The sequence below is a fragment of the Vigna angularis genome, chromosome 1 (genome assembly GCF_016808095.1).
Source record: "Vigna angularis cultivar LongXiaoDou No.4 chromosome 1, ASM1680809v1, whole genome shotgun sequence".
NCBI classification, from domain to species: Eukaryota; Viridiplantae; Streptophyta; class Magnoliopsida; order Fabales; family Fabaceae; genus Vigna; species Vigna angularis.
In genome coordinates, this window is record NC_068970.1 from 64,912,865 (window position 1) to 64,940,529 (window position 27,665).

Consider the following 27,665-nt stretch of genomic DNA (forward strand, 5'->3'; position numbering starts at 1 on the left):
ACAAGTCATGGAGTAAAAAGTAATTAAATTTCCCCAAAACCCAAAAGTTTAGTTTGAATATAATTACCCAATAAAACGAATTGAAGACGCAATTAGCTTCACAGAGGTAAAGATTTGAAAATTGGAGTGTGTGGAGCAGATGTCGATACTAATCAATCCATAGATAAACCCCAAATCGATTTGTCGGCAACTCAATAATCCGATGAGGGTTCTGCAACTCGGTTTGTTTCTCGCTTTGGCATGTGGATTTGCAGCCATTTCCATCTACATCACCGGACTCTCGGATCCTTTTGTATGTATGTATGTATTACCTGTATCTTCTTCATATTGTAAGAGTTTTCTTCAACTGCGTTAAATCTTGTATTAATAATGATAATAACAATGCAACCGCACGCAGATCCCGGTTATCGCCTCACAGATGAAGACACCGAAGCATTGCTTTCGCTGCACGACACTTTCCAGAAGTGTGTGGTGAGGTTTTCCTCGGTTTCTTTAGTTTTCTTTCCCTCCGCGGCAAAAACTTTTTTTTTTCTTCTGGTTTCTGTGCTGCTGCATTTTCCTTCAAGCTAGGCTTATTGGCGGGTGTTGTTTTCGTGTACAACATACAAGGCTGTTGCGTTATGTATGAATGTCATGAATAGGGATTTGGGTAGTGTTTTGTAAACCTGAATTTTAGTTTGGTTCCAAATGGCTGCTACAACGTAAAACTAGATTTTTTCTCATTGAAGAACAGTTCGATACGAAATGCACCGATGTTGTGTATTGGACCTTTGATATTGGTATGGAAACTCCTCAGCTAAGTTTCAGAAGACTGTTTTTTAATGCTAAAAACTTTTACATTTTCTTTTGAAGGAATATTATTTATTGCTTTTAATTGCCCTTCTGCGTGGTATATATGTTCGAGTAGTTTGTATTTGTTTTGTTTCAACGTGTTTTCTTACAGTTTCAACACTTTATGCATTTTTAGATCTTATATTCTAAGTGTGGGTTCTTTGAATAATTCAACTGAGTTGCTACTTTTGAGTTATATGCAGAGTGCAAATGGACTTGGCCTAAAAGCAACTAGGGGCATTGATTATTGCCAAACCACAATAAATTTCCCCAGTGACACTATCCCCAAATGGGTAAATTTTCCTAATCATTCACTGAACATATCCTTGTTCATGAAGGAAGAAAAAAATGCTGCATATGTGATTTTGTAATATGTGTTAATTTTGATAACCTACAAGTTTGGGGGGAAATAACTTCCTCCAATTCAGAAGTATGGGCAGTGATATAATCACATGGTTTAAACGAACTTAACAATTAACCAATTTTTTGACATCTGGAGTTTTCTGCATTAACAGAAAGATCCAAAAACTGGAGAACTTGAAGCTCTGTCTTTTGATTTTAATCTATGTGAAGCTGTGGCATCATGGGAGCAGGTAAGCAACTTAGTCTCATCGTGACTAGTCGGAAATCTAACATTTCTTTGTTATTATATACATCCTGATACTTTTGATATCCTGTTGGATTAATATACGAGAGTTTGAACTACTCTTCCCAGTCTAGACATTAATGGCAACTTCCTTTCATTAGTTTTTCTTTTTTTAACTGTAAAAGGAATAATGTCCTGAAATGATTTCTCAGGTGCGGAACAGCACCACTATCCTCACCAAGGAATTCATTGATTCTTTACCAAATGGATGGGAGGAATATGCATGGCGTAGGATCAATAAAGGAATACAGCTGTAAGTAATGTGCAACTCAATTTTACTGAACAGTTAGTTAATTATGAAATAATGATATCCTATAAGAATGACCACCAAACTAAATTCCATTTTAATTCATTTAGGATACTCTGTCAATTTGTCAGCCCTAAGACATTTATATTTGGCTGTTGAGAAGCTAACATATGCTGTTGTTGAGGAGATAAAACTTTGTCCGAGTTATCTATTTCACTCTACTCAATTGCTATATACAACATAAGTTTCTCAATATAAAGCATAGATATCATGTTCTATGTTTAATATATATAATTTATATTTAGTTATGGACTTGAAGTCAGAGGTTCTTGCTTAGAAGGAAATTAAAATTAGTGTAAAGTCTCATAATAGGATCCCTTTATGTTGCAGCAACCGCTGTGAGAATAAGACCTTGTGCATGGAGAAACTTTCACTAGTTCTCCCCGAAACACCACCATACTTCCCTAGACAGTTTGGGCGCTGTGCTGTTATTGGTAATTCAGGAGACCTCTTGAAAACAAAATTTGGAAACGAGATAGATGGTTATGAAGTTGTCATTAGAGAAAATGGTGCTCCAATTGAGGTTTGTCATTCAACAGGTTGCTTCTTATGTTCTTTTGATTTTATCCCAAAGATCAAGATCTCTACCACTTAATATTGTTTATGACTACAGAATTACACTGATTATGTGGGTAGGAAAAGCACATTTCGCCTTCTAAACCGAGGATCTGCTAAAGCGCTAGATAAAGTTGTAGAGTTAGATGGTATTACCACTTGTTTTCATGAGCTCCACTTGCTGCAATGTTATTATGAGTCACTAATTCTTACCATAAGTTGCTTTTTCTGCAGAACAAAGAAAAGAAGTGTTGATAGTAAAAACAACAATTCATGATATCATGAACAAAATGATTCGGGTATAGTTCCTTGTCAAAGGAAATATTTCTTCGTCACACATTCTATGTTCCATTTGCAATGCAATTGATTTTTTTTCTTCTGCAGGAGGTTCCTATAAAAAATCCTGTGTACCTCATGCTAGGTGCATCCTTTGGCTCAGCAGCAAAAGGAACTGGACTTAAGGCTCTTGAATTTGCTCTCTCTATGTGCGATTCAGTGGATATGTATGGTTTCACTGTAGATCCTGGTTATAAAGAATGGTATTATATTTTCTTATAGCAATGAGTATTACTGGTTAAATACGTCTTTCTTTGGTTTACAATTACCTGATCAATAATCCTTATTTCTCGTAGGACAAGGTATTTCTCTGAATCCCGTCAAGGCCATACCCCATTGCATGGAAGAGCTTACTATCAGATGATGGAATGCTTGGGGGTAAGTAGGCCATACTTGTGGAGGTCATACTTAAGCCATATATTTTCCACATTATTTGCTGATGATTATGTTAAACGTTGAAGTTTGCTGATGATTATGTTAAACGTTGAAGTTTGCTGATGATTATGTTAAACGTTGAAGTTTCATAAGCAAGAATGTATATTCCTTGTTGAATTTATACTCACTAATACAAGTATAATCACGTTTCTTATTTTTCAAATAATTGATTTTTCTATCTGGTCCCATTTTCAAGCTTATCAAAATTCATTCTCCCATGCGAGCTGATCCTAATCGTGTTGTAAAATGGGTTCCGAGCCACCATATTATAAGAGCTGCTAGAATTGCATCGGAGAAATTATTGAGGTAAATGATTTTACCCCATTGTTGCAAGTCTCTTAATATTTCATGGCCTGTGCTCTTTTAGAACAAATATAAAGTTGTGATAAATTAATAGAATATTTGTTTAGTTGTTTGTTATTACCTTGTTGGTAGTAGCAGAAGGTATTATTGGTCTTTGATGTGCTCTATCGGGAGACCTCAAAAATATTGAAAGGTCATGACCCTTTAGTATAACCTCGTTTGACATCGATCATACGGCCCTGGTAGTGCACTATTCTGAAGGCCGTACTGAATCACTTTTCTATGAACCTTCAATTTATCTTCAATTGTAAAGGTCGATCTATCAAATAGTTCACTATTTTATGGGCATATAATATTGATCATCGACACTTAATGCACTATTCACAGTTCTGTTTGTGCACACTGAACATGACATGATATTTATGTTGTTCAATATTAATTGAGCGAGTACAGAAGGATTGAATCCGATAGTATTTGGAGACTCTAATATTTATGGTTTTTACAGGAGAGTTGGAGGAGGATCTGAAGATCCACTTGCTGTATGCTCCATAATTAGGAAGCAAGTAAAAAGAAATCTAAATGCAGTTTCGAAGCTCAGAAAGGCGGCACTTGATCATTTAAGGTATGTGAAGAGAACAACAATGTATCCCTTAGAGCATAGTCCTGGACATGGGTCGCTTTGCACTGTACCATCTGATTAAACTGTACTTAGATTGTGCAGAAAAATCAAGGAAATTTATTTAGTTATTCTCATTCTTTTCTTCTTTCTGTTTTGAAACCTTTAAAGGACTTAGATTGGTTAGGCAGAGGATTACAGAACAACCAGGAGAAAATGTTGAGGCATCTGTAATGCATTGCTGAATTATAACAATTTTAGTGTAATGAATAACTTTTGTTTTTCTTTAAACATTTAACCTCCGTAACTTTAGTATTCTAAGAAAGTTTGATATGTTCGTGTTTATGCCTTGTTTGTGGTTTACAGACTTGAGTTTTTATCAATTTGATTTTATAATTTTGATTTTGGTTAGATCTGAGTTTGAAGTAACATGATTTATGTTCGGATACTTAGATTAGATAACTGCGATGTTCACAAAATAAATATTGTTTGGACGATATTAATTGAAATCTTTTTTAAACTTATAATTGAATAGACATGATTTAGTTTTTTAATATACAAAGGGTTTTTCCTTTGAATGCCGATTAAATAATGAAATGACGCTTATGCAGTGAAGTAATTATACTACTTAATTTAAAATAACAAATATAATAACAAATTGTTGGTCCTCGTGTTATTGAACTTATATCCTTAAACAAAGTTTCTAATTCGAGAATTATGTCGAGGAGAATTAGATAGATAACCAAGTTTAATAACAAAATAATGGTCATTGGTGAAATTAGTTGATATTCTTTATCAAGAATATGATTACCCAATTGCAATATTATGTTGGTAATAATAGGAAAGAAATTGAGTTCGTATCTTTTTAATTAAAGTTTATGGTTTGAGCATTATGGACAGGATAAATATGATTAAATGAGAATATTTCACTAAAAGAGTCAATAATGTTCTGATAAAGTTAATTATGAAAAAAGCTATTAGTATGTCATGTTTTTAACACGTTGTGAATCAAATCCACTTTTATATGTATGATTTTATTTATTATTAATTCGAATTCGATTGAAATTTCCCCTTGGACTTTCAGTGTTGTCTTTTTATTTTTCTTTTATCACAAATACAATGAAGTCTTAAGAAAAAAAGTGACATCAAAAGACTACACATAAGATTAGCATGGTTTAAATCATTCTTGATAATTGTATCGAAATTAAGAATAGTGCAAATTATACAAATTGTGGAATGACAGGTACATCTAATGTTTTCCCATTTCCTTTTTGGTGGTACTTTGATTTTTGCAATGGTTTTTTGGCAGAATATATCTACCAATTTGGTCTGTACCCAATTTTGTAAATGGGTGATAAAATCATGTGTGACCATAAAACTCAATAGATTTTTATAAAGAAGATACAATCTTATAATCACATAAATTTACCTTTCATTCAATTAAAATAATTTTATTATTTATAACTTTACAGTTAATTGTATACATTTTTTCAAATATTTTTTATTTAAATATATTATTTATAAACATTAATCTTTTAATTTAAAATAACCGTTTCTAGTGTTGTTTTCTAATTTATTTTAATAACTATAAATTTTTTAATTAAAAAGCAAAGCCCCTAATTCTTAACTAAAAACATAGAATGATAGTGTAATAATCCTTACGTCTTATCTTTACAAAATTATTTATTTTTATATCTCTTAAAATTATATTACATTACATTAATATACATTTGTAAAATTATATTGTTTTAACATAATAGAAATGAATTATGTGCCTCCCACGGATATTATAGAAGTGTATACACTCAGTTTTCTTTTAATAAGACTTATTTGCAGATAATATCTATTACCTTGTACTATTTGACATTTAAATAAAATATATAAATTAATTTTCAAAATTTGTACTATTCCTTAATATTCATCTGTATAGTCTAAATTTCAGTTTTGAAAATAATCTATTTCTTTCAAGATTTCAGTCATCCTAATTTGGTAGAATTTTATTCTCTATATGTAAAAAAAAAAATCACAATTTCGATACAACCTTTACCTGTCTAAACGTTCATTTAATTTACTTTTATATTTTAATCAATTAAATAATTTTTCACTGACCCCTTAAACTGATATGTTAATCGACTGTTCAACTGAACCAAAATAAAAATACAATTAAATTTACACTAGAAATTAAAATTACAATTTTTCTAAACTAAAAAGCAAGATAGCATAAAAAGGAAAATTATAGATCGCAAATCAAGAATTTATTACAGTATCACCTTTGGTAGTACCATTCTTCCCTTACCAATGGGTGAACGAAATCAAGATTTGTCTCACCTCAAGAACAAGAAGTATCCCAACATGTCAGGTTGCTGATGGAATTAAGTTTGTATATCACCAAAACAATCAGGCTGCCTGTGATTTGATAATGTAATAAAGGTGGGAAGGGTAAAGTACTAGTTTCATTATATAGATTGAATTTTGAATAAAAATTCAACTCCTTGAAGCCCCCAAAAAAAAACACAGGTTTCCATTAAAAAAACATTTCATCATATCGTTTTGGGGTGAGCGCATTTGTAACTTTTTCATAATATCGAACTAAACATTAAGAGGTACAATAACAGTTAAAATCAAGTTTAGAGCTGAACAAATTCCTTACAGATACAAAACTAGATGAGGACATCCGAATCTCATAATTCGGAATTCGGCAGTTGACCATTTTCTGTGACAGTTTCCAAATTCCAGCCTCTGAAAAAATAAACCAATTAACACCAAAACTAGAGGAAATAAGCCAAGAAAACCAGAATTTTTGTAGTAGTCACCTTTCTGCTGCTTCACTTTTCAGTTCATTTATGCTGTTTACAACTGAAGCACAAGCAGCATTGATATCTATATTCTTCTGACAGAGCTCCTTCCATTGCATGGACAATGCATTAAGCTCATACGCTGTGTTTTGCTGACAAATTTTAAGAATAACAGGTTAGCAGAAATTTGACAAGTCAAAACGGACAGAAGAGTGGTAAATGATAATTACCTGATGATATTTCCTTTCACGATTTACTTTTTCAATCTTTTCATTTTGTTCTTGTGCTAATTTCTGCATTCTAGAAAAAAATAACACAACTATAACCGTTGCTGTACGAAATACAAAATATGCAGGCAAACAACATGTGCTATTAAGCACAGCTGCTCCGGCAACATCTTTTCGATCTATTATTTACACTGGTTCACGTGATTTATGCATGTATCGAGAGAGTATTTATCGTGAGAGATGAGAAGAACAACAGTAGAGTAGACACTAATAAGTTTTACATTAACGGTTAAGATTGATGTTTCACTTAAGCTTTATATTAATTAATCCAGATTAGCTCCCCAACCTTCACTTTTGAGTGCCCGTGTCTTGTAAAAATATACCAGAAACATTAACGGTTAAGATTGATGTTTCACTTAAGCTTTATATTAATTAATCCAGATTAGCTCCCCAACCTTCACTTTTGAGTGCCCGTGTCTTGTAAAAATATACCAGTAACAATCTAAAGAAATGGCCAGTTCAAATTAAATTGAACAAATATGAAGCACAGAACTAGGAAATACTTTAAACCAGAGTTTACTAATTTACTAAATCTGTAAAAATATACATTTATACAAAACAGAGGTATGAAAGGTTTCTAGAGAAACCAAACAGAAAAATATTTCACCTAGGAATCTTAATCATAGGAATGAAAAAATATTGTCTGAACCAAATCAATATGAAGGAACTTGGGGGTACATCATCAAGCAAAACGAAACATCCATTCCCCAAAATTCAATTGCAAGAACCAAATCAATATAAAAGCTAATTTTCTCTGCTGGAGGCAAGAAATTTAAGTTGAAAATTACAAGTGCCAAGCCATATGGACCAAGGCAGGTCTGTCCCGATGACAACAACTAGATTTTTAAACATACATGAGGCAAGCAAGAAATGCAGAAGCACTGGTGTTACAAGCCAGTGACAACAAAATGGAATGATGCCTGAGAGGTAGCAACTGTATAATTCAAAACAAGATCTAAACATGAACCACGTTTATTCAATTAACAAACCTTGATAAGTATACTTCCAATCGCTGGTTGTGTAGTTTCCATGTATCAGGGCCGTATTTTAACATCAACTCCAAATTTTCCATCCTGCATATCAAGTTATCAACCAATAAAACAATTGCAAACAACTTCCTACCGGTAAGCTATTAAAAATACTTCATAAGGCATAACAGACCTAACTTGAGATAGAAAATACAGTAATTATTTCCTCTCCCAAAGAACTGAGATGCCCAAAGTGACCGCAATGGACTGGCATGGAAAACTTACATTGTCACTACCATCTTATGGCGCCCAGCCACAACTCCACTACCGATTTCTGCCTTGGCCAATTGTTTATAACATTGCACTAAATATTTCTTAGGACACGAGTGACTATTCTTCATTGAGATTATCACAAAGATGAAGGTTCTGCCATCTTCATGTAGCGCTCTCATTGCATTCCTTAAGTATATCCATTTATTTGTATTTCTTCATTATTCTTGTTTGTTTTTTCTCATATTTCTGCCAATGACATGCCATCAATCATGTCTTTGTATATGATTTAGTTTGTTTAATCCTTTTTCATCACTTGGATACAAACCTTCAAACTTATAAGGACTAAATCCACTGACAAGTTTCTTTGAATTTTCCTTCATATCTTGTTTGTTAAGAAAATTAAATCAAATTTCATAAAAAGTACTTAGTTCAAGCTAAATACAACTAGACTCCTTATCAGTGAGGAGGTCATTAAGTTCCACATAACAAAGAGGCTACAACTGGGAGACCTACGGCAGTGAACTCCGTTTTGTATCCTTTGATTGAAACAATTAGATACATAATAGTTTGAGAGCTATCTCTTGTCCAAACATATAGCACGGAACACTAAGTGCCAGAAAAAAAGCGCTAGAAAACACTATTTATTAGCACTTAAACAAATTTTCAATGTAAAGAACACTAAGGTTTGAGAATAACAGCATGTAATCTAGGGTTTTTATTTAACATTGAATTGTAACACACCTCATCATCTGGTACTGCAGTAGGCGTTGAGCCCTATGAAGAGCCTGCTTCCAAGCAGTTTCATCGTTCCTTTTATTCGCCGGCGGCATTTCCAATTCGTAGCGAGACCTATCAAGAGCAACGGGAGGCCTTCCAGCTCTCACGCGTTCATACTCTCTTGCAATCATCGGGTAGTTCTGCAATAGCACAATCACACTCACAAAAGAACTAGGGCAAAGACATTCTTCACGAACTCCAACTTCAGCGAATGTATTTCAACAGTGATTTACTTATCTCATGCGGACAATATTTTAAATTAAATTGCGCAGAAAACACTAAAAAATAAATAACAGTAAGGTTAGGAATCGAAATTGCGAGTGTTATATCTCATCTTAAACTTCCAAAAAAGAAAGTGAATAGAGAAAAGGAGAACCTCGAAATTGGAGCTGGGAAGAGGAGGGAAATCTTTGAGGAAATCTGTGGGTTTCTTGAAGCTGCGGCGCATCTCATCCTCGACGAGACGGTCAACCTCGAGTTTGACTCTGGGGTCGGCGTAGTCGTCGTCGATGTAAGGTAATGCGTCGATAATTTCGGCGTCCGAGCTGGTAGGTTTACCGTAAGACGGTGGCGCTTCCAGCATTAGAACTTCCCCGTTGCTTCGTTCCGCCATGGTTGCTTTCGCTGTTTTCTGCAAACCACAAAAAGAGAGACGGAGAGACGAGGAGAAAAGGTTTTCCTCTACGCACACCTCTAATCAGTAGTAACACAGTTACGAGAGAAAAGAAGAAGAAAAGAAGTTGTTTTGGGCTAGGCCAGTTTACGCATTCAAGTCCAGTGTATTTCTTTATCCACCCCTAATATTTAACCTGCACCCCATATGGTATTTAAAAGACCAAAATACCCTGTATCTTTTATTAAAAAAAGACGTAGGTCCTACCGGGAGTCGAACCCAGGTCGCTGGATTCAAAGTCCAGAGTGCTAACCACTACACCATAGAACCGAGTGTTTTATATTGAATCGGTAAAACCAATTTAATAAAGTAATAGAGGAAACCAGTGCTGCCACATCTCCTATTCTCATGCTTGTACAATACTATGATTAATTTGATTTCTCCATCAATATATGCATCTAAATAATTAATTTAATATTTATTAATAAATCATTAGAATCATAATGGTTTGAAGTATTATTCACCGGTTTAACTGATATTTTTTGTTGAAGAACTTAATTGACAACCATGTCTTTTACATCCACAATGTTCGGACTTTTACAAACAAGATTTTAGCCACTCGAGACAAATTGAATCCAGTTTTTGCTGAACTTACAAAAGAAAATAAAAATTAAACTGAGTTAATTAATCGGTTCCATTGATTTAACTAAAAAACGAATAATCTTATTTGATCGACAAGAAACCTTTACTGCAGTTGATGCCATCAGTTATAGTTTTATGTCGCAGAAAAAAAAAACATAGTCATAGAGTCCATCAATTTCACAGCTCTAGTTACGAAGACAAATCATAAATATTCACTTACCATTTTCCATCAAATATTCACTTGTATTTTCATATGTTCCCAAATAAAAGGGTATTTCGAAATATGAAAGACAATTCTGAGAAGCAGTGCATGAACAAAGTAAATGATGAAATGATGATGAAAGTCATTTCCCGTGTGTACAGCATTGATAACAAAGCAAGCTGTAGTCCTCAAAAAAGGGTTCCCCAAACGCCAAGTTAGAGCCAAAGGGGGAGCATTATGCATCACTAAATACAACAAATGGGAAATATGACATTGAAAAGATGAAAAGCTAATAATTTAGCTCCTATATCTCTCTTTGAACCTCGTCTAATTTTTTGTACATTGTCCGATGCCTTCCATGCAATAAATTTAATCATTTTGGTTTCTTTCATTTGAAACATGAATAATAATCACTGGGCATGTGGCATATTTGCATAGAGGAGTGTGAAAAAAACCTCAACCTCCTGTATATTTCTAATGATTTGGATGAACTGATTTTTGCTGGGTTCTTCAAGGAGCAAAGGACACATCTGTGCAACCTGAGGCAATACTCTGGCCAGTGGCAAGCCCGCAGTTATGCTTCCTCCTTTAAATTTAACCCCCATGAGCTCCACCAGTTTATCCACCACTGCTTGCAGAGATATCTCCACAATGCTTCCAAATTCAGCACTGCAAAGCAATGAGAATTATCCATTTGCCATCCTTTGAAAATAATACGTTTGATCTCAATAAATTCTATAAGTACACTTTTTTAACATATTATTTACTACTGTCTGAAATTTGCTGAGAAACACAATTTGGTGGATCCCATTTCCTATGTAATGACTCAACCTATTATTTTGTGATTTCTAATAAATTATAATCATTAACAGTGTTTGTTGGAATGTATGTTAAAGGCTATACAAACTCTATCCCACAATGACTGCAATTTAAGATTTTTCTCAAACAGATTAAAAGATAACAACAAATATGCCACTTTTTTAAACAGTTTTACTAAAATAATTTCGCTCTATCAATAAATGCATTACTTATATTGATTCGTCGAGAGTAATTAATTTGAGGACAAATTAGAAAGAAAAAAAAAACCGATGCTTCATTGAAAGCTAAGAATGTCAATCAAATGGAAATTTTCCTAAAAAACTAAAATTACATTCATTGTAAAACGTAGGAAGTATGTTCTTAACACACTTCTGATCTCAAATAAAGAATGCTATATACAGAATTTTTTACCTTGATAATACGGCCCGTGCTTCCATCATAAGTTGTTCATACTCGGTCATATCAGATAGCATTGGGTCACTGCTAGAACCTGAGGAATACGGTTTGACATGTTCTGGAATCATATACTTTATCCAATAATTTGGACTCCCCATGCTCATGAAGGTGCTGAGTATCTGCATGACAGTTTCATGGAGTGTTGTGCTGCTGAAGAAAGTACTCAACTGCTTTCTGCACATCGAAATCATCTATAACCGATTTAAAAAGAGTCTTATCATTAATCTATAATATACATATCTAGATTCTATAAATAATGTCAATACTTCCAAGTTCCAACTCAATGAATACCTCTAATGGTTTACTAGTTTCTTTCTCTCTCTATATATTATTCACATATACAAAAGAGATGAAGTGAGGCACAATTTTCGGTGAACTATTTGATTATATATATTGACTGCTAACTTCAACAGGAGGCTAGTTAAGGGTAGCATTAATGTGATTTTGTCGCTAAACTTTAAATTTACATAGTTAATAACTATTCCAGTTGGTATTATTAACAATATAGATGGCACTTAATCAGAAAATGCAAAACAGATGGAAACTCTCGGTCTCAAATCAGAAACTTAATCAAGAGCAGATTGACAGGTAAGGAAATTTTAAAACAGAGACGTGGATACTAACAAATCCTATGCCGTCATAGAAAAATTATCTGAGATAAGATTTTTAATGCTTGATAGATTCAATTCACAAATTGTTGACCTTCAGCGTTCAAATTAATGTAAGAAGCATCACCCTTTGAGAACTTCTTTTGTTGCAGCCTCCATATCAGAAATCAAGGCAGGCATGCCATGTTGAGAGAGAAAATCAACACTATCTAGAAATTTCTTGTGGTCTTCCCTATCAACCACGTCTACACTTTCCTGTATACAGAGAAAAAGTGAAGAAAACAAAATTATTTCCAGATTCAATGAGCCATGTTATGTGTCAAATCAGTGACAAGTATATTCGAATAGAAGTTGAATTATAGGTCTTTTCTTGTGATTAAAAGTTTATCACAAAGACAACAAACACATTCCCCAAAGAATTTGACTGAAAATATTTGAAATTATAATTTACTCTGATATTTAACCCATGTGCTGGGTCAATCAATAGAACAAAAGCCTCAAAATTGTAACAACAGAACCTAGTCCCAAATCCCTCTCTTCCCCCTGTCACAGAAATAAGTTCATTGTTCAAATACAATCTTAAGATGACAAAAGAGAACCCACAGAACAAAAAATAAAATTCAATAAACAATAGTAGATAATACCCAATGAGGCATTGGGACTGGAGAGCACATTAACATGAATACTTTAACACAGTTAATGTAAAAGTACAGGGCGCTGTATATTTCTATCAAATTAAGTTAAATACAAGTAACATATCCAAAGATGTAAAATAATTCTTAAATATGCACATCCTTATGAGTATGGTAATTGGTCTCAAAAGTACACACCGAGAGTAATTTTTAAAATATCTTATATTACATTTTAAACTGACTTCCTTCAATGCCAAAACAGATGTAGATATATTCTTTAGTACTAAGGTGCCACAAGCATATTAACTCACTTTTGGGTAAGAGAAACTGGTAACAACGTGTAGTGTTTCACTTCTCACTCATTCTACGGGCAGACAAACAATGAGAAATCAATTCCATCCCGACAAACCCCTTGGAAGTCCAAAATGATCTAAGGTCAGGCAATCTGTTGGATACAACACAAATATTATGTGTGATGCCACAAATCCTTTAATAGAGAATGGCATGGCATGGGTTTCTTCATTCTACATACATGCACAAAGCATCCAATAAGACTCAACCAACACCAATCAATCTTTGATAAGAGCCTGAAAAACTCATCATGCAAAAAAAGAAAGAAGAAACACGGTTGTTCTTACCAATAAATCAGAGATTCCAAGGCTTCGTGCTGTATCAATGTATAGATGCCTTCCTAGTATATTGACTTGAACTTTCGTATATAAGCTAAGCATTGTTGTAGCCCATACTGACAATGTCATCCTTGTAAAACCTATAAAAAAAACGCACAGATGTTTATTTTTAAGCAGTTTATTATCGCATCCAGGTGAATTAACACCACAAAGTTATAGGTATAACAATCGCGGAATCCAAGACCAGATTCATACTTAGAATTTTGAGTCTACTCCATAAATCTAGTTTCTTTGATTGCGTTAAGCTGTTTGGCTGACCCTTTCCTTGTATTAGCCTTTCAAGAAGATGAGAAAGATCCAACTCTTCAGTGATCCGAAAATTTAAGTCGTGCATAGCATGAGGCAGTGTTACATCAGAGATCCTCTGAATATTCTCAAAGTGAGCTTGCATCCTATCATTGTCAATAAAACAATAAAAGGCACGCCATCAGCATTTCTTTTCTCTAGCCAGGGGTAGAAATTGATGATCACAAAAAAACATATATAATTTATCTAATCTACGCAAAAAGGCATGAAACACAGAAGGTAGATATTTCACTCAACTGAGCCTTCATAAGCTCCTCAGTTTCCCTCTGAGCTGCGACTTCTCTTTCAAGTTCCTGAACCCCATGCCTGTGAGCACCATAGAGTTTATACAAAAGGTACCCACTTCCCAAAACTCCAACAGTGTAGAAAACCTTCCTCCTATGCCGTCTCCAAAAATCCCTGAGTCACAATAATCAAAATATTTAACAGACAAAGCCCCAGAATAATGCAGAAACACGCATAGAGGACAATCACGGAGATGCAGCCAATTAAAGACACCCTCACCATTTTGATCACAATCCAATAACAACAACAATACATACAAAAAAAATCACCCCATGTTTATAATTTCAGTCTCAGAAATCAAATTGGGGTCAAACATTAAAAGAGGAGCTAGAAAAAGAATGTCACACTGAGAGCAAAGTTTTGCAAAAGGGAACTACAGAGACGGACCCAAATAAGGGATTGCATCAAAGTCGGAGACTTACCTCACAGAAAGCATTCTGAAGATACAGGGTAGACCGATATTCTACGGTCAGTCTCAAAACCCACGTTAACAACGAAGCATGAGAATACAACACAGAGAGACCAAGAAAATATAAGAAGAAAAAATGCAAAGAAAGCAAGTAGGTGGTGCTGTGGCACAAACAGTGAGACAAAAAAGGGCTAAAAACTGAAAAGGAGTGACTTTGAGGAGGATTGTAGCCTTGGGTAGCTAGCTCAACCTCGAACACTCAGAAATGAATTTGGGGAATGGGGGTGTAGGTTTCCCCCATTTGTTGCTGGAAACAATCAAAATCAAAACAATATTATTAATAACATTGATAAATATAAAGAAAAAAGATAAATTTTCATCAACCACCAAATTGTTGTTTTATAAATATATTAATGTAAAAAAGGTATCCTAATTGATTTTATAAATTACTTATAAAATATATTTTGTAAGAATACAGTGATTTAATTTATATATATATATATACTAGAGAGAGAAAATTTATGATTAGGTTTTTGTAACTGGATTTATAATTTTTAGAAAATTAGAAGAGTTTAAAGGATTTCATGTATTTAAAAAAATCATATATATTTTTACATTTTTGTAAAACCTTTTTAGAATAAAATGTTTATATATGTGAAAGTATGTGAATCAATGCTTAAACAAACATTTAACGTTAAATTATTATATTATTATTAAAATAATAAATAATTTTGAAAAGAAATGTGTATAAGAAAGATAGTTTGGAATAAGTTCACTGTCTTCATATGAAACAAAAGTATAGATTAATAAAAACTATAACAAATATAGTGTATTCATTGAAATAAAGGTAACAATGCCATGATTTATTATTGTTTAAAAGCGATGATTTATCGTTGTTTAAATATGAATTGGCAAAACTGCCTTTTACTTTTTGATCATGTAAAGTAGTTATTTGGATATTGTGACGTGGTGATTTTGATCGTGTAAAAATTGAAGAATAATTGAATATGTGAAAATGAATTTCAGAACCGATTCCATGAAAGGAGAATTGATTATGTAAAAATGGAAACCGATTTCTTCTTTATGCAAATCGATTCTAAGCCTTTTCAAATATCTAAAACTATTTTGATGCACCAAGTAACGAGTGTCATACCACAGTTACTTTATAATAAATTCAGTATAGTTGTCAAGAAACATCATAAAAACAATGAAAAAACACGGTGATGGTAACTCATAGACTCGTAATTATTATTATAATTATTTTATGAATAATAATAATAATCAATTATATTTTTGAATTTTTTAATAATAATTTTTTATTTATTTTAACATAACTTTTGCTATTTATATTTAAATCTATATTACATTTTTTAAAAATAAGATAGTAATGATTTAATTTTATTTATTAAAATATTTTTGTAATCTATCGTATCCATTGTATCATACATAATATTTTACAAATTTTTATCTCAAACTTATTCCAATCACCCTATTTTTTCTAATCCAAACAACTTTACATCAATTTCATTTTCCTTAAAAATTCACTATCTCAAACACATTCATATCTAATTATACCACTCATAGTATATTTTAAAAAATATATACAACCTTTATGACTTAATTAGTTTCTAAATGACAAAAATATATATTTATAATATAATTGATTATAATCTATTCTATTTATAAACATTTTCTTATTATTTAACTTTATGAAATCCATTATTGTTGTTTTAATAATTATATTATTAATACCTGTTTATATGAGTTTTTACATTGTAATAAAATAAATATTTAAAATAATAAATAAATTAAAACAATCTAATGTGAATTAATAAACGTATTATTTTATACAGATAAATCGTTTTAAAACGCTAAAATAATAAGTAAAATTAAATAATTTAATTTATATTCAGATATATGTTTTATTTTTCCAAATTTTATTCTGGTTTACTCTATTTAAATAACTTAAGTTTTTACTTTATGTCAACCAGAAAAATTACAATTTACTGTGAAGTATCCGCTTTTACTTTATAATAATAAAAAAATATAATTATTATTAAAATAAAAATGCTAAATTGATAAAAAAAAAACAGAATTGTCCTTCAAATCTCTTTCTTTTCACCTCTCAATCCTCTAAACTCCATGTGTTCATTCTCCTAAACAAACAAAACGTAAAGAGTAAACTCATAATTATACATCATTTTCATATTATCAATAAATGTAATTAAAATGTGAATGAAACGAATGTTAATTTACAAATGTAAGTAATTTATATTTATATTTTCTTTTGACATAAAATAAAATGAAAAAAGAAAAAACCTGAGATAAAAATTTAATACGATAGCAAATTAAAAATGATAACACATGAAAAAAATTAAAATTTATAAATATTTGGTAAACTAAAATATTTAATAAAAACTGAATTAAAAATATATAAATTTATGAATTACTTAAAATTTAACAACACTGAGAGATTCTAACTAATTAAAAGATATTGTTGGGCTTGAAAGTAGTGGGCCTGAAGTGAACTGAAACAGTAGTACTTGACAAAAACAAAAAAAAAGAGAAAAAATGTGTTGAGTTGGTATCCATCTGAAAACCCTAATCAGGTTTTCTAGTCACTATATATTCTTTCGCGAGAGTCATAGCGTGGCTTAGAAACACAAAAGCCTCACGCAGAGTACGGGAACTCGAAAACCCTAGTAATCTCATTTCTGTGTGTTTGTGTTCCTGTGAGAGAAAAATGGCAGAGGGTCTCGTTCTCCGCGGCACCATGCGCGCCCACACCGACGTCGTAACGGCGATTGCCACTCCCATTGACAACTCCGACATGATAGTCACGGCTTCGCGCGACAAATCCATCATCTTGTGGCAACTCACCAAGGAGGACAAGACCTACGGTGTCCCACGCCGCCGTTTAACCGGTCACTCCCACTTTGTTCAGGATGTTGTTCTATCTTCTGACGGACAGTTTGCGCTTTCCGGCTCCTGGGACGGTGAGCTCCGCCTCTGGGACCTTGCAGCCGGCACCTCCGCGCGCCGTTTTGTTGGACACACCAAGGACGTCCTCTCTGTGGCGTTCTCCATCGACAACCGTCAGATCGTGTCGGCCTCGCGTGACCGCACAATCAAACTGTGGAATACCCTTGGTGAATGCAAGTACACCATTCAAGACAGTGATGCTCATTCTGATTGGGTTAGCTGTGTGCGTTTCAGCCCTAGCACTCTTCAGCCGACTATTGTGTCTGCATCTTGGGACCGCACTGTTAAGGTGTGGAACCTCACGAACTGCAAGCTGAGAAATACCCTTGCTGGACACAGTGGGTATGTGAACACTGTTGCTGTTTCTCCCGATGGTTCTCTGTGTGCCAGTGGTGGAAAAGATGGAGTTATTTTGCTGTGGGATTTGGCTGAGGGTAAGCGTCTCTACTCTCTCGATGCTGGCTCTATTATCCATGCCCTCTGCTTCAGTCCCAACAGGTACTGGCTGTGCGCCGCCACCGAGCAGAGCATCAAGATCTGGGATTTGGAGAGTAAGAGTATTGTTGAGGATTTGAAGGTGGACCTTAAGACGGAGGCCGATGGTACCACCGGTGGCAACACAAACAAAAAGAAGGTACTTTTGGATATGGTTTTGATTTTTACACTGGTAGTTAATGTAATGTTATTGATTATACTCATTATAATTGCTGAATTTAATAATTCACATAACCATATCCTCTGTTGTGGATTGAATTGTAGTTTTACATCACGATTAAACTTTAAAAATTATGTCTTTTCTTGTATAATTGGCTTGATTTTATTTTCAATTTATTCAGTATTATTATGCATTGTAGTGTATCTTTACAATTTGTTTATTTACAGATATGTTTTATCTGTTTAAATGTGTTCCATTTACTTTAATAAGGAATTGTTTATTGTGTGGTCAAGTGTCTTTGGAGAGAAAGTTGGCTAACCATTTTATTTCTTAGCGGGGGAAATGTTTGTAATACCAGATACTGAAATATTTTATATCCAATTTCCCTGGAGTTAAGAAAGAAATCTATTACAGAAGTTCTTCCCTTATCACTTTGTTTTATGTTCGTAGCTATTACATTTGCAATAATTGTAAGACTTTAAATTGTAAGATGTGTCGCTTAATTTTGTAATGTTTTTAATTGGTATGAATATTTTGCAGGTCATCTATTGCACGAGTTTGAATTGGAGTGCAGATGGAAGCACTTTGTTTAGTGGTTATACTGATGGCGTGGTCAGAGTTTGGGCAATTGGACGTTATTAGGTTAAGCTTTTAGTGTTTTCAGATGAAAATCAGCTTTGAGTTTTGGGACAAAGTTACTGCTTTACTGTAGAATTGATTTTTATGTTCAAGACCGTGGCTTTGAGACCTTCTATTTATTTTTGAAACGTTGTTTTTGGTTTTTACTTACATGGATATTTCAAAATCTTGGATTCCATCTACCAATATCATCTTTAGAAAATTTTCGAGATATTCCAATTAAAAGAGAAGCTCTGTTGTTTATTCATTACCAATTTATTATACTTCCGATTGTAACTTCTAAGTTTATGTTTTTCAACAATTCATGCGATCAATCTTCAAGCCTTAAACGCTAATTAGGTTATACAACTTAATTTGCCTTCTTGGTCAAGCTAAGCAATATTCTCAGTAAAGCTGAGATAGATCTAAGTGTAGTAGTAATGAAAGTACGTAGATTGTCGTTTTGGGCAATGGCTTGTTAGTTTTTATGTTGTGCCATCTGTGAGTTTTGGTTTGTTTTGTAGGAAGGTTATTGATTAAATTCTGACCTTGGTATGGAAATTAATTTTAACGATAAAAAAGCTGATGCTAGTTTTTTGTTGGTTTTTAATGAAGGGCTCAAGTGTTTTGTTCAATTTGTTTTTCTTATTTTCTATTCTCAATTATAAATTTTCGTCTGAATTTTTTTTGTTTTAATTATAGACAATTATGCAAGTTTGGCAGGTTAATTTATTCACGTTAGCTAAGTGTACCACTTTTAAAAACAATTATGCAAGTAATTCAATATACTTAGAAGTAAAATAAGATTAATAAATTTCTTTTCGAACCTATGTTGATAATTAGTGAGGGTAAATTTGGAACACGAGGAAGTTTAGAAAGATAAAAAGAACTAATGTTTTATAATTATAATTTACGTCATAATTTTCACCGTTAATTTCAACTATTACACTCTTTCTTTTTGATTTTTCACTGCACTATTAATCATTTTTATTTTGTATCTTCAACTTTTGAAAATAACATTTTTTTTATTTCTAAGTTTGATTAAAGATTTTACCTTCAAATTTTAAAATCTCATAAAAGATTTTATGTTTATTGAATTTTAAAATCTGAAATTGAAGATTTTTTAAAAATTTTAACCGATTTTAAAATTTAATGAAAAAATAAAAATATTTTAAGTTTAATACTTGATTCCTAGTTTTCGAGTTTTTATTCAAAAACGTCAATTAGATTTAATGAAATGAGTTAAATCAAATTATCCTTATCTAAGAATACTATCACGATTTATGAGTTTAACAATCTGGTGAAACTGTGACGTGGTGATTCCTTGAAGGTGAAATTTGAACTGTTGGTAACTCTAACCTACTTTGATGTTTTCGTTGTTGGATTTAGGGGTTAGGGTTTGATTCATGATGATTTTTGGGGGTATAATTTTTGTAATGATCTTTTGTCTGACAATTTTACCATCTTTTTCGTAGATTTTTTCTTTATTACATCGCTTGAAAAAGTTACAGTACATCCCTCTTGAAGATCCACTTTGTTATTCACCAAATAAGCCACCAAAATTGGTTCTAACTTAGCAATCTATGAACAAATAAATTCCGAATTAAGTAAGAAGAGTATTCATAAAACCTTGTAATGACGACATCCCCAAAATTGTCTCCCAGCATTGTGTAGAGTTTTGACCACTTTGCTTACAGCAAAATCACCACAATTGCAACGAGGGATTATCCCACCTCCCCTCCAACCACCGAGGAATGCGAAATTTTTTCTGACCATGTATTGGAACAAGAAGAACAACCTTGGGAATAAGCGATTTCTATCTACCTACAAACACTTTGCTAAAAAAGGGGAAGAAGTTGCACAAACCCTCACCAACACTAACCCTTTTCTTTTACCCAATAACTTAAACTTTAAACATTCCCACCAAATCAATTCACTTCACATTGCCACGCAATTAATAAGTGCACAGGTTATCCAGTTTTGGCCACTGTGGTAATTGCACCATTACGTTTTTAACGTTGCAAGCCAAAAGGATCATGTTGAACATTTTTTAATGAAATATGGGGCCTAACTGGACTTTTTTTAAAACATATGACTTTTGGATGCAAAAGTAATTTAATGTGAATCCGGTGTTAGGAATCCAAGTGTGAGTATAAGTCTCACATTGGATAGAAATGAGAAATTAAAGTAGTATATAAAGGTGAAAGACCCATTAACTCATTGCCTTAAGGTTTTGGGTAGAGAATGATGTCAATCCCTCATATGGTTGGACTCCAATGACATTGGTGATTGTGTCTCTCTTGTGAACCTCCTCTTTGTTAGACTCAACAGGAGGGAGAGTGTGGCAATGTGGAAAGGACTCACCCTTGAAGGAGAGATTCTCCTCGATAGACCCAACATCCGGTGCGATCCATATATGTTTTTTAATTGGTTATAGAAGAAATTTATAAACGTTAGGTGGACAATCTCTTGGTACTAGTTTATACAATGGTTCTCTCAATGTTATTGTCTATTGAAAAATAAATGAGTTTGTGTTTATGGTTATGTCTATTATTATTTGAGATATGGATGAATTATGAGAAATGTTAAAGTTTAGATGTTTAATTGTTTGAATTGTTAAAGTCGTGAAACTATCTCACGAATTCTTCGATGACTAATTGATTTTGTTTAATTAATTTATAGTTCGTGGTCCACATTATTTTATGATGTTGTGAAGAATTAGTATAATTGTGAATATGTTTTTAATTCACTCTTGCACGTTTTGGATATGATTTTCATCTACTATGATAGTATATTTATATCAATATATACATAAAAGTAAATGTTGATATGAATGCAGGAAAGTGAGGAACTTTGAGTGTTTTGGAAAATAAAATCCTTTTTTTATGTGTATTTGAATTTAAATGAGATAAAAGCTTATTTCAAAATAATATATACTTGATTTAAAATCTTGGATAATTTTCTTACTTTTGAATAATTTAAATAAATAATTTTTTTAGAAAATTGCGAAAATAAGTGTCATTGAAATTCACAAATTTCGGAACATTACACCCTAAACGTAAAATTGATTTGTTTTTTTTTCAAAACTTTGATATATTTTAACTTTTAAAATTTAAAAATGAATGGATATAATTTTTTAAATCAATAACATTAACTTTTTTAGTATTAAAAATAATCAAATTTATATCAATTGAAAATACCAAATCAACACAAATATAGTATCAACTGAAAATACCAAACCTTATAAGGAACTTCAAATTCATACTGAAAATACCAAACCTTATAAGGAAGGTCAAATTCATACTGAAAATACCAAACCTTATAAGGAAAATCAAATTTACATTGAAAATACCAAACCTTATAAGGAACTTCAAGGAGACGTAGCATTTGTTCTCTCAATTACCCTCTAGTTGTTACTTTAGCAAGAAAATTGTTTTTGTTCTGTTGGTGGGAGTAGGCAGAAATTAAAACCCAGAAAAGTTCATTGGCATATAGGGATGGATAGATTAACAAAACATACAAATCTGCATTCCAACTACAAACAAACATTACAACCAATCTGGCCTCAAACAGGGGCACCCCATTTGAGTATATCCTCCAAAGAAGTGAGGTTTTAAATCGGGAAAATTAATTGACTCTGCTCTCTGATCTATCAACACTTTCAACACAAAAACTCACACTACAAATATTGATTCCCTGTAATAATGTACACAATAAGATTCTTTTGACAGTTTTCGCAACTATTAAAATCTTTGGTATCATAAATTGGTTTTATCCAGAGCAAACCAAGACAAATAGTGATGTACACTGGTACCATCAAAGTCTAGAGATTGAAACTCATACAAAGCAGTTACTCATAAAAGGCAACAAGAAAATAGCCTCAACTTTAAACCGCAATGTTCAAGCAGGTGACTGCCAAACCGAAATTTGAAAGAGGAATGTGATAAGACCAACTTACGATGATAAGCATATCCTCTTCAGTCTTGAATTTTAGAAGCCTTCTAAAGCAAGAAATTTGAAATCCAACAAATATTTTTCCACATTCACTTATCTTCCAAATCGAACTCGATCAGTCAAGGAGGGGTTATCTTCCAAACACGGATAAAAGCATCCTCACCTGAGCTAACCAAACTATATTCGTCAGTGAATGTTAACCCATAAACCCCACCTAAATGAGCACCCTTTATGGTAATTCTACTAGATGCAGGCTGATCAATTTCATATATGATGACACACATGTCAAGCGACCCTGTGGCAATCCTACGGCTATCAGGTGACCATGCAAGACAATTTATCCTAGCAGTATGATACAACATGTTCTTAAGCTTCACCTGAAATGAAAACATGTGTTGAAACAGTTAAAAAGTAATGACACAAAAAAATTATTTCTTACACATCCCCAAAAGGACAGTATGCACATTAGAGAGAAAGCATCAAAAGTAATACTTTGGCTATCAAAGTTCACTTACCTCATGGGAGGCACGGTCCCACACTATAGCTTCTCGATTGACATCCCCTGATGCAAACATTGAAACGTCCGGAGAATAACGTATGACACTAATAGCACCCCTATGTTTCTCAAGGGCAGCCTCTTCTACAAGAGTATCACCAGAAATAGAATATATGTGTAATTTACCATCCTGTCCACCGATGATGGCTTCACTTCCATCAGGAGAGACAGCAGATGCAGTCACAACAAACCCCAGATTAATGGTTGACACAATTTTTGTACCACGCAGCATAACAACTCCAGAATCAATTGAAACTAGAGCAAGTTCAGGTGAAAGAAGTGCAACACTCAAGTCCTTAGGTTGACTTCCTATATCAATGGCCTCGGCATCTCCACACTGATCCCCATGTAAAGAAACTCGCCTTATCTGGTTGTCAAAAGAGAAAGAAAGAGGGGCAATCAGAGCAAGAAACCCTCACTTCTACATAATATTCATATATTGCAGATGCCTTGAAATTTCTACCCCCAAAAAGGCTAATTTGTCACATCTTAGCATGAAAGTACTATGAATGAAGAACTATGTCACAATTGCTGCAGGGATTTCTAACAACACTAAAGCAGGCATGAAGATATCATGTAAAGCATAAACCACGATTTCTTAAATCACTTTGCAGGAACAATTTACAGCACAAAAAATAATAGCCAGAAAGAAAAATTCATCGTTCCAGGTAATACCAAGACAGATACAATAAGATTACAAGAACATTAATTGAAAAACTATATCACCTCTCACTTGGTAAAGCAATTGTTAATGTTACCATTTACCGAGTCCAATAGACAACATTGGGGAAAAAATGGTCCTTGCATCATCGGTGGATCATAAGAACAAATACATTGGATAGAAAAAATGAAGTCACAATAGCCTTCAATTTAAGACCAGAGTACCAAACTGATGAAGTAACTGGACCAACAATCTTACAAAGGAACTCAACCAGAGCAGCCTAAGGCTCCTCACAGAAAGCTATTCTCCAGAAGTAACGTGATTATCCAAGCAAGCCTCTCCCACCGTTGTCTTCCTCCCTATATTTTTGGCTACTTCGCCCCAACCAATTTGCCAAGTCAGAGAGTGTAACCGATTCTCGTCTCTATTACCAATTATTGCCTTGTGGGATAAACTTCCCAAATCAAAAAGCTTCTTCATACTTGGCACCAAATTCTTTGATTGTTCGAAGTGGTATTCCAACTATTTTCTGATCTAGCCCCATATCCTATCAGAAACTTCACTACCAATATGGATAATGCCATATGAATAATTTATTTCAACCCATAAAAAATATATTATTTAAATGCAAATGAAAAGCATCACTGATTCTGTCACCAATGGAGGAGATGGAAATTGAGAAAACTGTAGCATAATTATTATCATTGTCATATTACCAAATAATATAAGCAAAACATTCACCTTATTATCAAATCCAGAAGTAACAATCTCTTCTTCTACGGCAACTAAGCATTTGATTTGAGAACCTTCCTTCCTTTGTACTTTTCCACTATATCCAATCCCTTGAATCCACCTAACTATTAAGCCATCATAACTGCTAGACAAGAGCACTTTAGGGTTACTTCTAAGAATAGATAAGGAGGAAACATTTTTCATATGTCCAGAAAATGCTGTCGGGGCTTTATCAAGATCGCTTGCTAAAAATATAGATATTATCCCACCCAGAGAAACAGTGACAAGATAATCATTCAACCATAGGCACCCCACTAGCATATCTTCAACTCCACCAGTGCCAGGACAAGTCAAAGTTTTCTTCACCTTTCCGTTATTGTCTTCTGATATGTCCCATACTTTTGCAGACTTGTCAGCAGACACAGTCAACACCTATAGACAGCATTACAACTGTAGATCAGATTGTTATTACTCAAAAATGTTATACACACATAGCAAAGTTTGAAGTTTTGCATTGAGTTAATTTCATAAAAGAAAGCGATCAACCGTTATGTATTTGGGAGAGGTGAAAAGGAGATATCATATCAACGGGGAAACTGGGGTCAGTATGATGGATACCCCTTAGTTAGAAAAAGAGCAGTTTATTTGATTTATTGGTTAAAGAAACAAACTTTGCTGCCTATAAAAAACAGGGGAGGTTAAGAGAAAGTTATCTTTTTATCTGAGAGAGAATTGGAAGGTGCTGCAGCCTTTTATCTTTGGAATTGATGTTTACCCTATTTCTACTCAATAAGACACCAAGTTTTATCCAAGTACATCAGGGTGTAAGTATATATTGCCATACATACTCAGAGGTTAACTTACCTGCTTTCCATCAGGACTCCAGCTAACAGCATAAATACTTCCAGTATGCCCACCTTCAGAAGACAACTCACCGATCTTCTCAGCACTTTTTCCATCGAATATGAAACCACTTTTGTCAGAACTTACGGTAATAAATTTACTGCCATCTGGAGAATATCTTACACAATTAACAAAATTTGAATGATCCCTGTACATAACCAAATTATCCCAATATCAGTTCCAAAGAGAAGAACAAACCAGAACAGACGCACGACAAATCTTACAAAAGAAAATCCTCAGAGAAACTGAGGTCCAAATGATCATACATTTACAAATAATAGCAATATGCAACAGTTTCGATTCCATATGAAAACCCTTTAAAAGTAGCAGCGTTCATCCCAAACGTGTTCATCTTTTTCAAAAGAAGGACTAGAGCACATAAGCTACTTTCAGAGAAACACTATTCTCAGCTGTGTCAAAAGATCATATTCTTTTTCCGCCTCATACACATATGCACAGTGTAAGTGATGCCTAAAATACCATTTTGTAAAGTTTATTTTCTCATAGTAATACACAACACATACCTGTGAGATAGCTTAAATCTAAAGGGAGGTCCCTCATAAAAGTTAACCAGAAAATCCTCTCCACAGGTAACAACACGAAATGGTCTCGTGGGTTTATATGCACAACTCAAAACCCGGCGCGAGTGACCGTCAAATTCTCCAACATTAGTCCCCGAATCCCACCTTCATCGCACAGTAAACAACATTATCAACAAAAGAGATCTTAAAGTCAAACGAAGTCAAACATAATACATCACACACACAGAGAAAAGCTTCGAGAAGGTCTAGAAGTTTCTCAGGAGAACTAACATGAAAGCGCGGACGAAGGACTTCCCTTTGCCTTCGCCGCAGGCAACGATTCGGAGGCCGTCGGGGGACCACTGAAGGTCGTCGATGCGCCCGGAGAGGACTCTGAACTCCTTCTTCAAAACGAAGTCGTTTCGCGTGCCCCAGATCCTGACGGTACCGGAGGCGTCGGCGGAGGCGACCCACTCGCCGTTGGGGGAGAAACGCGCGACGGTGGCCGGGTAGGCATGTTCCCCGTACACAGAGACGTTAAGGGGATTCTCGAGGCTCACGATGACCACCGATCTGGCGTTGGTGTAGACGATGGAGTTGGACTTGGCGTCGCCCGAGATCAGAATCCCGCGGCCGCGCTCCGTCGTGGGCATGCACGCGTACGTCTCCTTCAGCTCGTGGCTCATCTTCACTTCTCAAAGAGATTACTTTGTGGTTTCAGTCACAGTGAAAAGCAGAGCACGATGTCGCAACCGACCAAGCTCTGTTTCAACCACACCGCTGAGACATGCCACGATGTTCCCACTCATCTTTTAAACATCTTATGTCAGTAATTATACCAATTAAATAAATATTATTTATTCATCAATCCAAATTTAAGATCTTAAAACGTAGTGTTTTATATTTTAATTTATTATTTCTTCAACATAATTTGGTGCTTAATCATGATTTACTGTAAAGCAAATAAACTATATTTTTTCAATTACTATCTTGTAAATCTAGCTCTCAAATGGATATATAACAAGAACATTAACTTGCATCTTTTAAAAAATTTGTGTTAACCAGAATTTGTTACTATTTTTTCACTTATTAGTCAATGTAAATTGTTTTCTTAAATCTAATGGGTACAAGAAGACTTTATTATTGTTTTATTATAATTAAAAAATATTATTCATTTTGTATTATTTTATGAAACATATATATACATATTTTAAGATAGACTTTAAAATAATGAAAGTTATTTATCATTTAAATTAATTTTGTGTAAGAAACTTCTACTTTAATATTCAGAAT

General features: G+C 33.6%; 5 protein-coding genes and 1 non-coding gene across 10 annotated transcripts; 2 read left to right on the forward strand and 4 right to left on the reverse strand.

Annotated features, from left to right (window-relative positions):
- Window positions 1-44: 44 nt before the first annotated feature.
- LOC108332473 (sialyltransferase-like protein 2) lies at window positions 45-4,320 on the forward strand. Of its 3 annotated transcripts, XM_017567754.2 has the most exons (13): window positions 45-296; window positions 398-471; window positions 1,035-1,124; window positions 1,347-1,424; window positions 1,630-1,730; window positions 2,115-2,307; window positions 2,398-2,488; window positions 2,574-2,638; window positions 2,724-2,878; window positions 2,972-3,053; window positions 3,307-3,416; window positions 3,919-4,035; window positions 4,201-4,320. In XM_017567754.2, exons 1-13 carry the CDS (start codon window positions 203-205, stop codon window positions 4,205-4,207), a joined length of 1,257 nt encoding a protein of 418 aa, XP_017423243.1. In that variant the 5' UTR covers window positions 45-202; the 3' UTR covers window positions 4,208-4,320. The 3 variants fall into 3 exon arrangements, with proteins under 3 accessions (XP_017423243.1, XP_052727548.1, XP_017423242.1); XM_052871588.1 differs by having other exon boundaries at window positions 46-292; window positions 3,919-4,320; XM_017567753.2 differs by having other exon boundaries at window positions 47-296; window positions 3,919-4,320.
- A 1,902-nt stretch (window positions 4,321-6,222) lies between these two features.
- Window positions 6,223-9,838, reverse strand: LOC108332454 (pre-mRNA-splicing factor SPF27 homolog). Of its 2 annotated transcripts, XM_052878836.1 has the most exons (7): window positions 9,506-9,838; window positions 9,094-9,269; window positions 8,101-8,184; window positions 7,055-7,124; window positions 6,843-6,976; window positions 6,680-6,768; window positions 6,223-6,435 (listed from the first exon to the last, which is right to left on the reverse strand). In XM_052878836.1, the coding sequence occupies exons 1-6, from the start codon at window positions 9,740-9,742 to the stop codon at window positions 6,711-6,713; spliced, it is 759 nt and encodes a 252-aa protein (XP_052734796.1). In that variant the 5' UTR covers window positions 9,743-9,838; the 3' UTR covers window positions 6,223-6,435; window positions 6,680-6,710. The 2 variants fall into 2 exon arrangements, with proteins under 2 accessions (XP_052734796.1, XP_017423208.1); XM_017567719.2 differs by lacking the exon at window positions 6,223-6,435 and having other exon boundaries at window positions 6,527-6,768; window positions 9,506-9,837.
- A 162-nt stretch (window positions 9,839-10,000) lies between these two features.
- On the reverse strand, window positions 10,001-10,072 carry TRNAQ-UUG (transfer RNA glutamine (anticodon UUG)). Its single transcript has one exon. It is a non-coding gene; the product is annotated as a tRNA-Gln (tRNA).
- A 636-nt stretch (window positions 10,073-10,708) lies between these two features.
- LOC108332345 (peroxisome biogenesis protein 3-2) lies at window positions 10,709-15,109 on the reverse strand. The gene is made up of 7 exons (XM_017567565.2): window positions 14,804-15,109; window positions 14,334-14,495; window positions 13,986-14,182; window positions 13,740-13,870; window positions 12,597-12,724; window positions 11,817-12,035; window positions 10,709-11,255 (listed from the first exon to the last, which is right to left on the reverse strand). The coding sequence occupies exons 1-7, from the start codon at window positions 14,815-14,817 to the stop codon at window positions 10,997-10,999; spliced, it is 1,110 nt and encodes a 369-aa protein (XP_017423054.1). The 5' UTR covers window positions 14,818-15,109; the 3' UTR covers window positions 10,709-10,996.
- A 2,309-nt stretch (window positions 15,110-17,418) lies between these two features.
- Window positions 17,419-19,248, forward strand: LOC108334390 (guanine nucleotide-binding protein subunit beta-like protein). Its single transcript, XM_017570208.2, has 2 exons — window positions 17,419-18,406; window positions 18,968-19,248. The coding sequence occupies exons 1-2, from the start codon at window positions 17,534-17,536 to the stop codon at window positions 19,067-19,069; spliced, it is 975 nt and encodes a 324-aa protein (XP_017425697.2). The 5' UTR covers window positions 17,419-17,533; the 3' UTR covers window positions 19,070-19,248.
- A 3,303-nt stretch (window positions 19,249-22,551) lies between these two features.
- Window positions 22,552-27,182, reverse strand: LOC108334133 (actin-interacting protein 1-2). 2 transcript variants are annotated; one of them, XM_052876382.1, is made up of 6 exons: window positions 26,664-27,182; window positions 26,376-26,537; window positions 25,813-25,999; window positions 25,315-25,380; window positions 23,515-23,922; window positions 22,552-23,376 (listed from the first exon to the last, which is right to left on the reverse strand). In XM_052876382.1, exons 1-6 carry the CDS (start codon window positions 27,056-27,058, stop codon window positions 23,119-23,121), a joined length of 1,476 nt encoding a protein of 491 aa, XP_052732342.1. In that variant the 5' UTR covers window positions 27,059-27,182; the 3' UTR covers window positions 22,552-23,118. The 2 variants fall into 2 exon arrangements, with proteins under 2 accessions (XP_052732342.1, XP_017425281.1); XM_017569792.2 differs by having other exon boundaries at window positions 24,958-25,380; window positions 26,664-27,181.
- Between the last annotated feature and the right edge of the window lie 483 nt (window positions 27,183-27,665).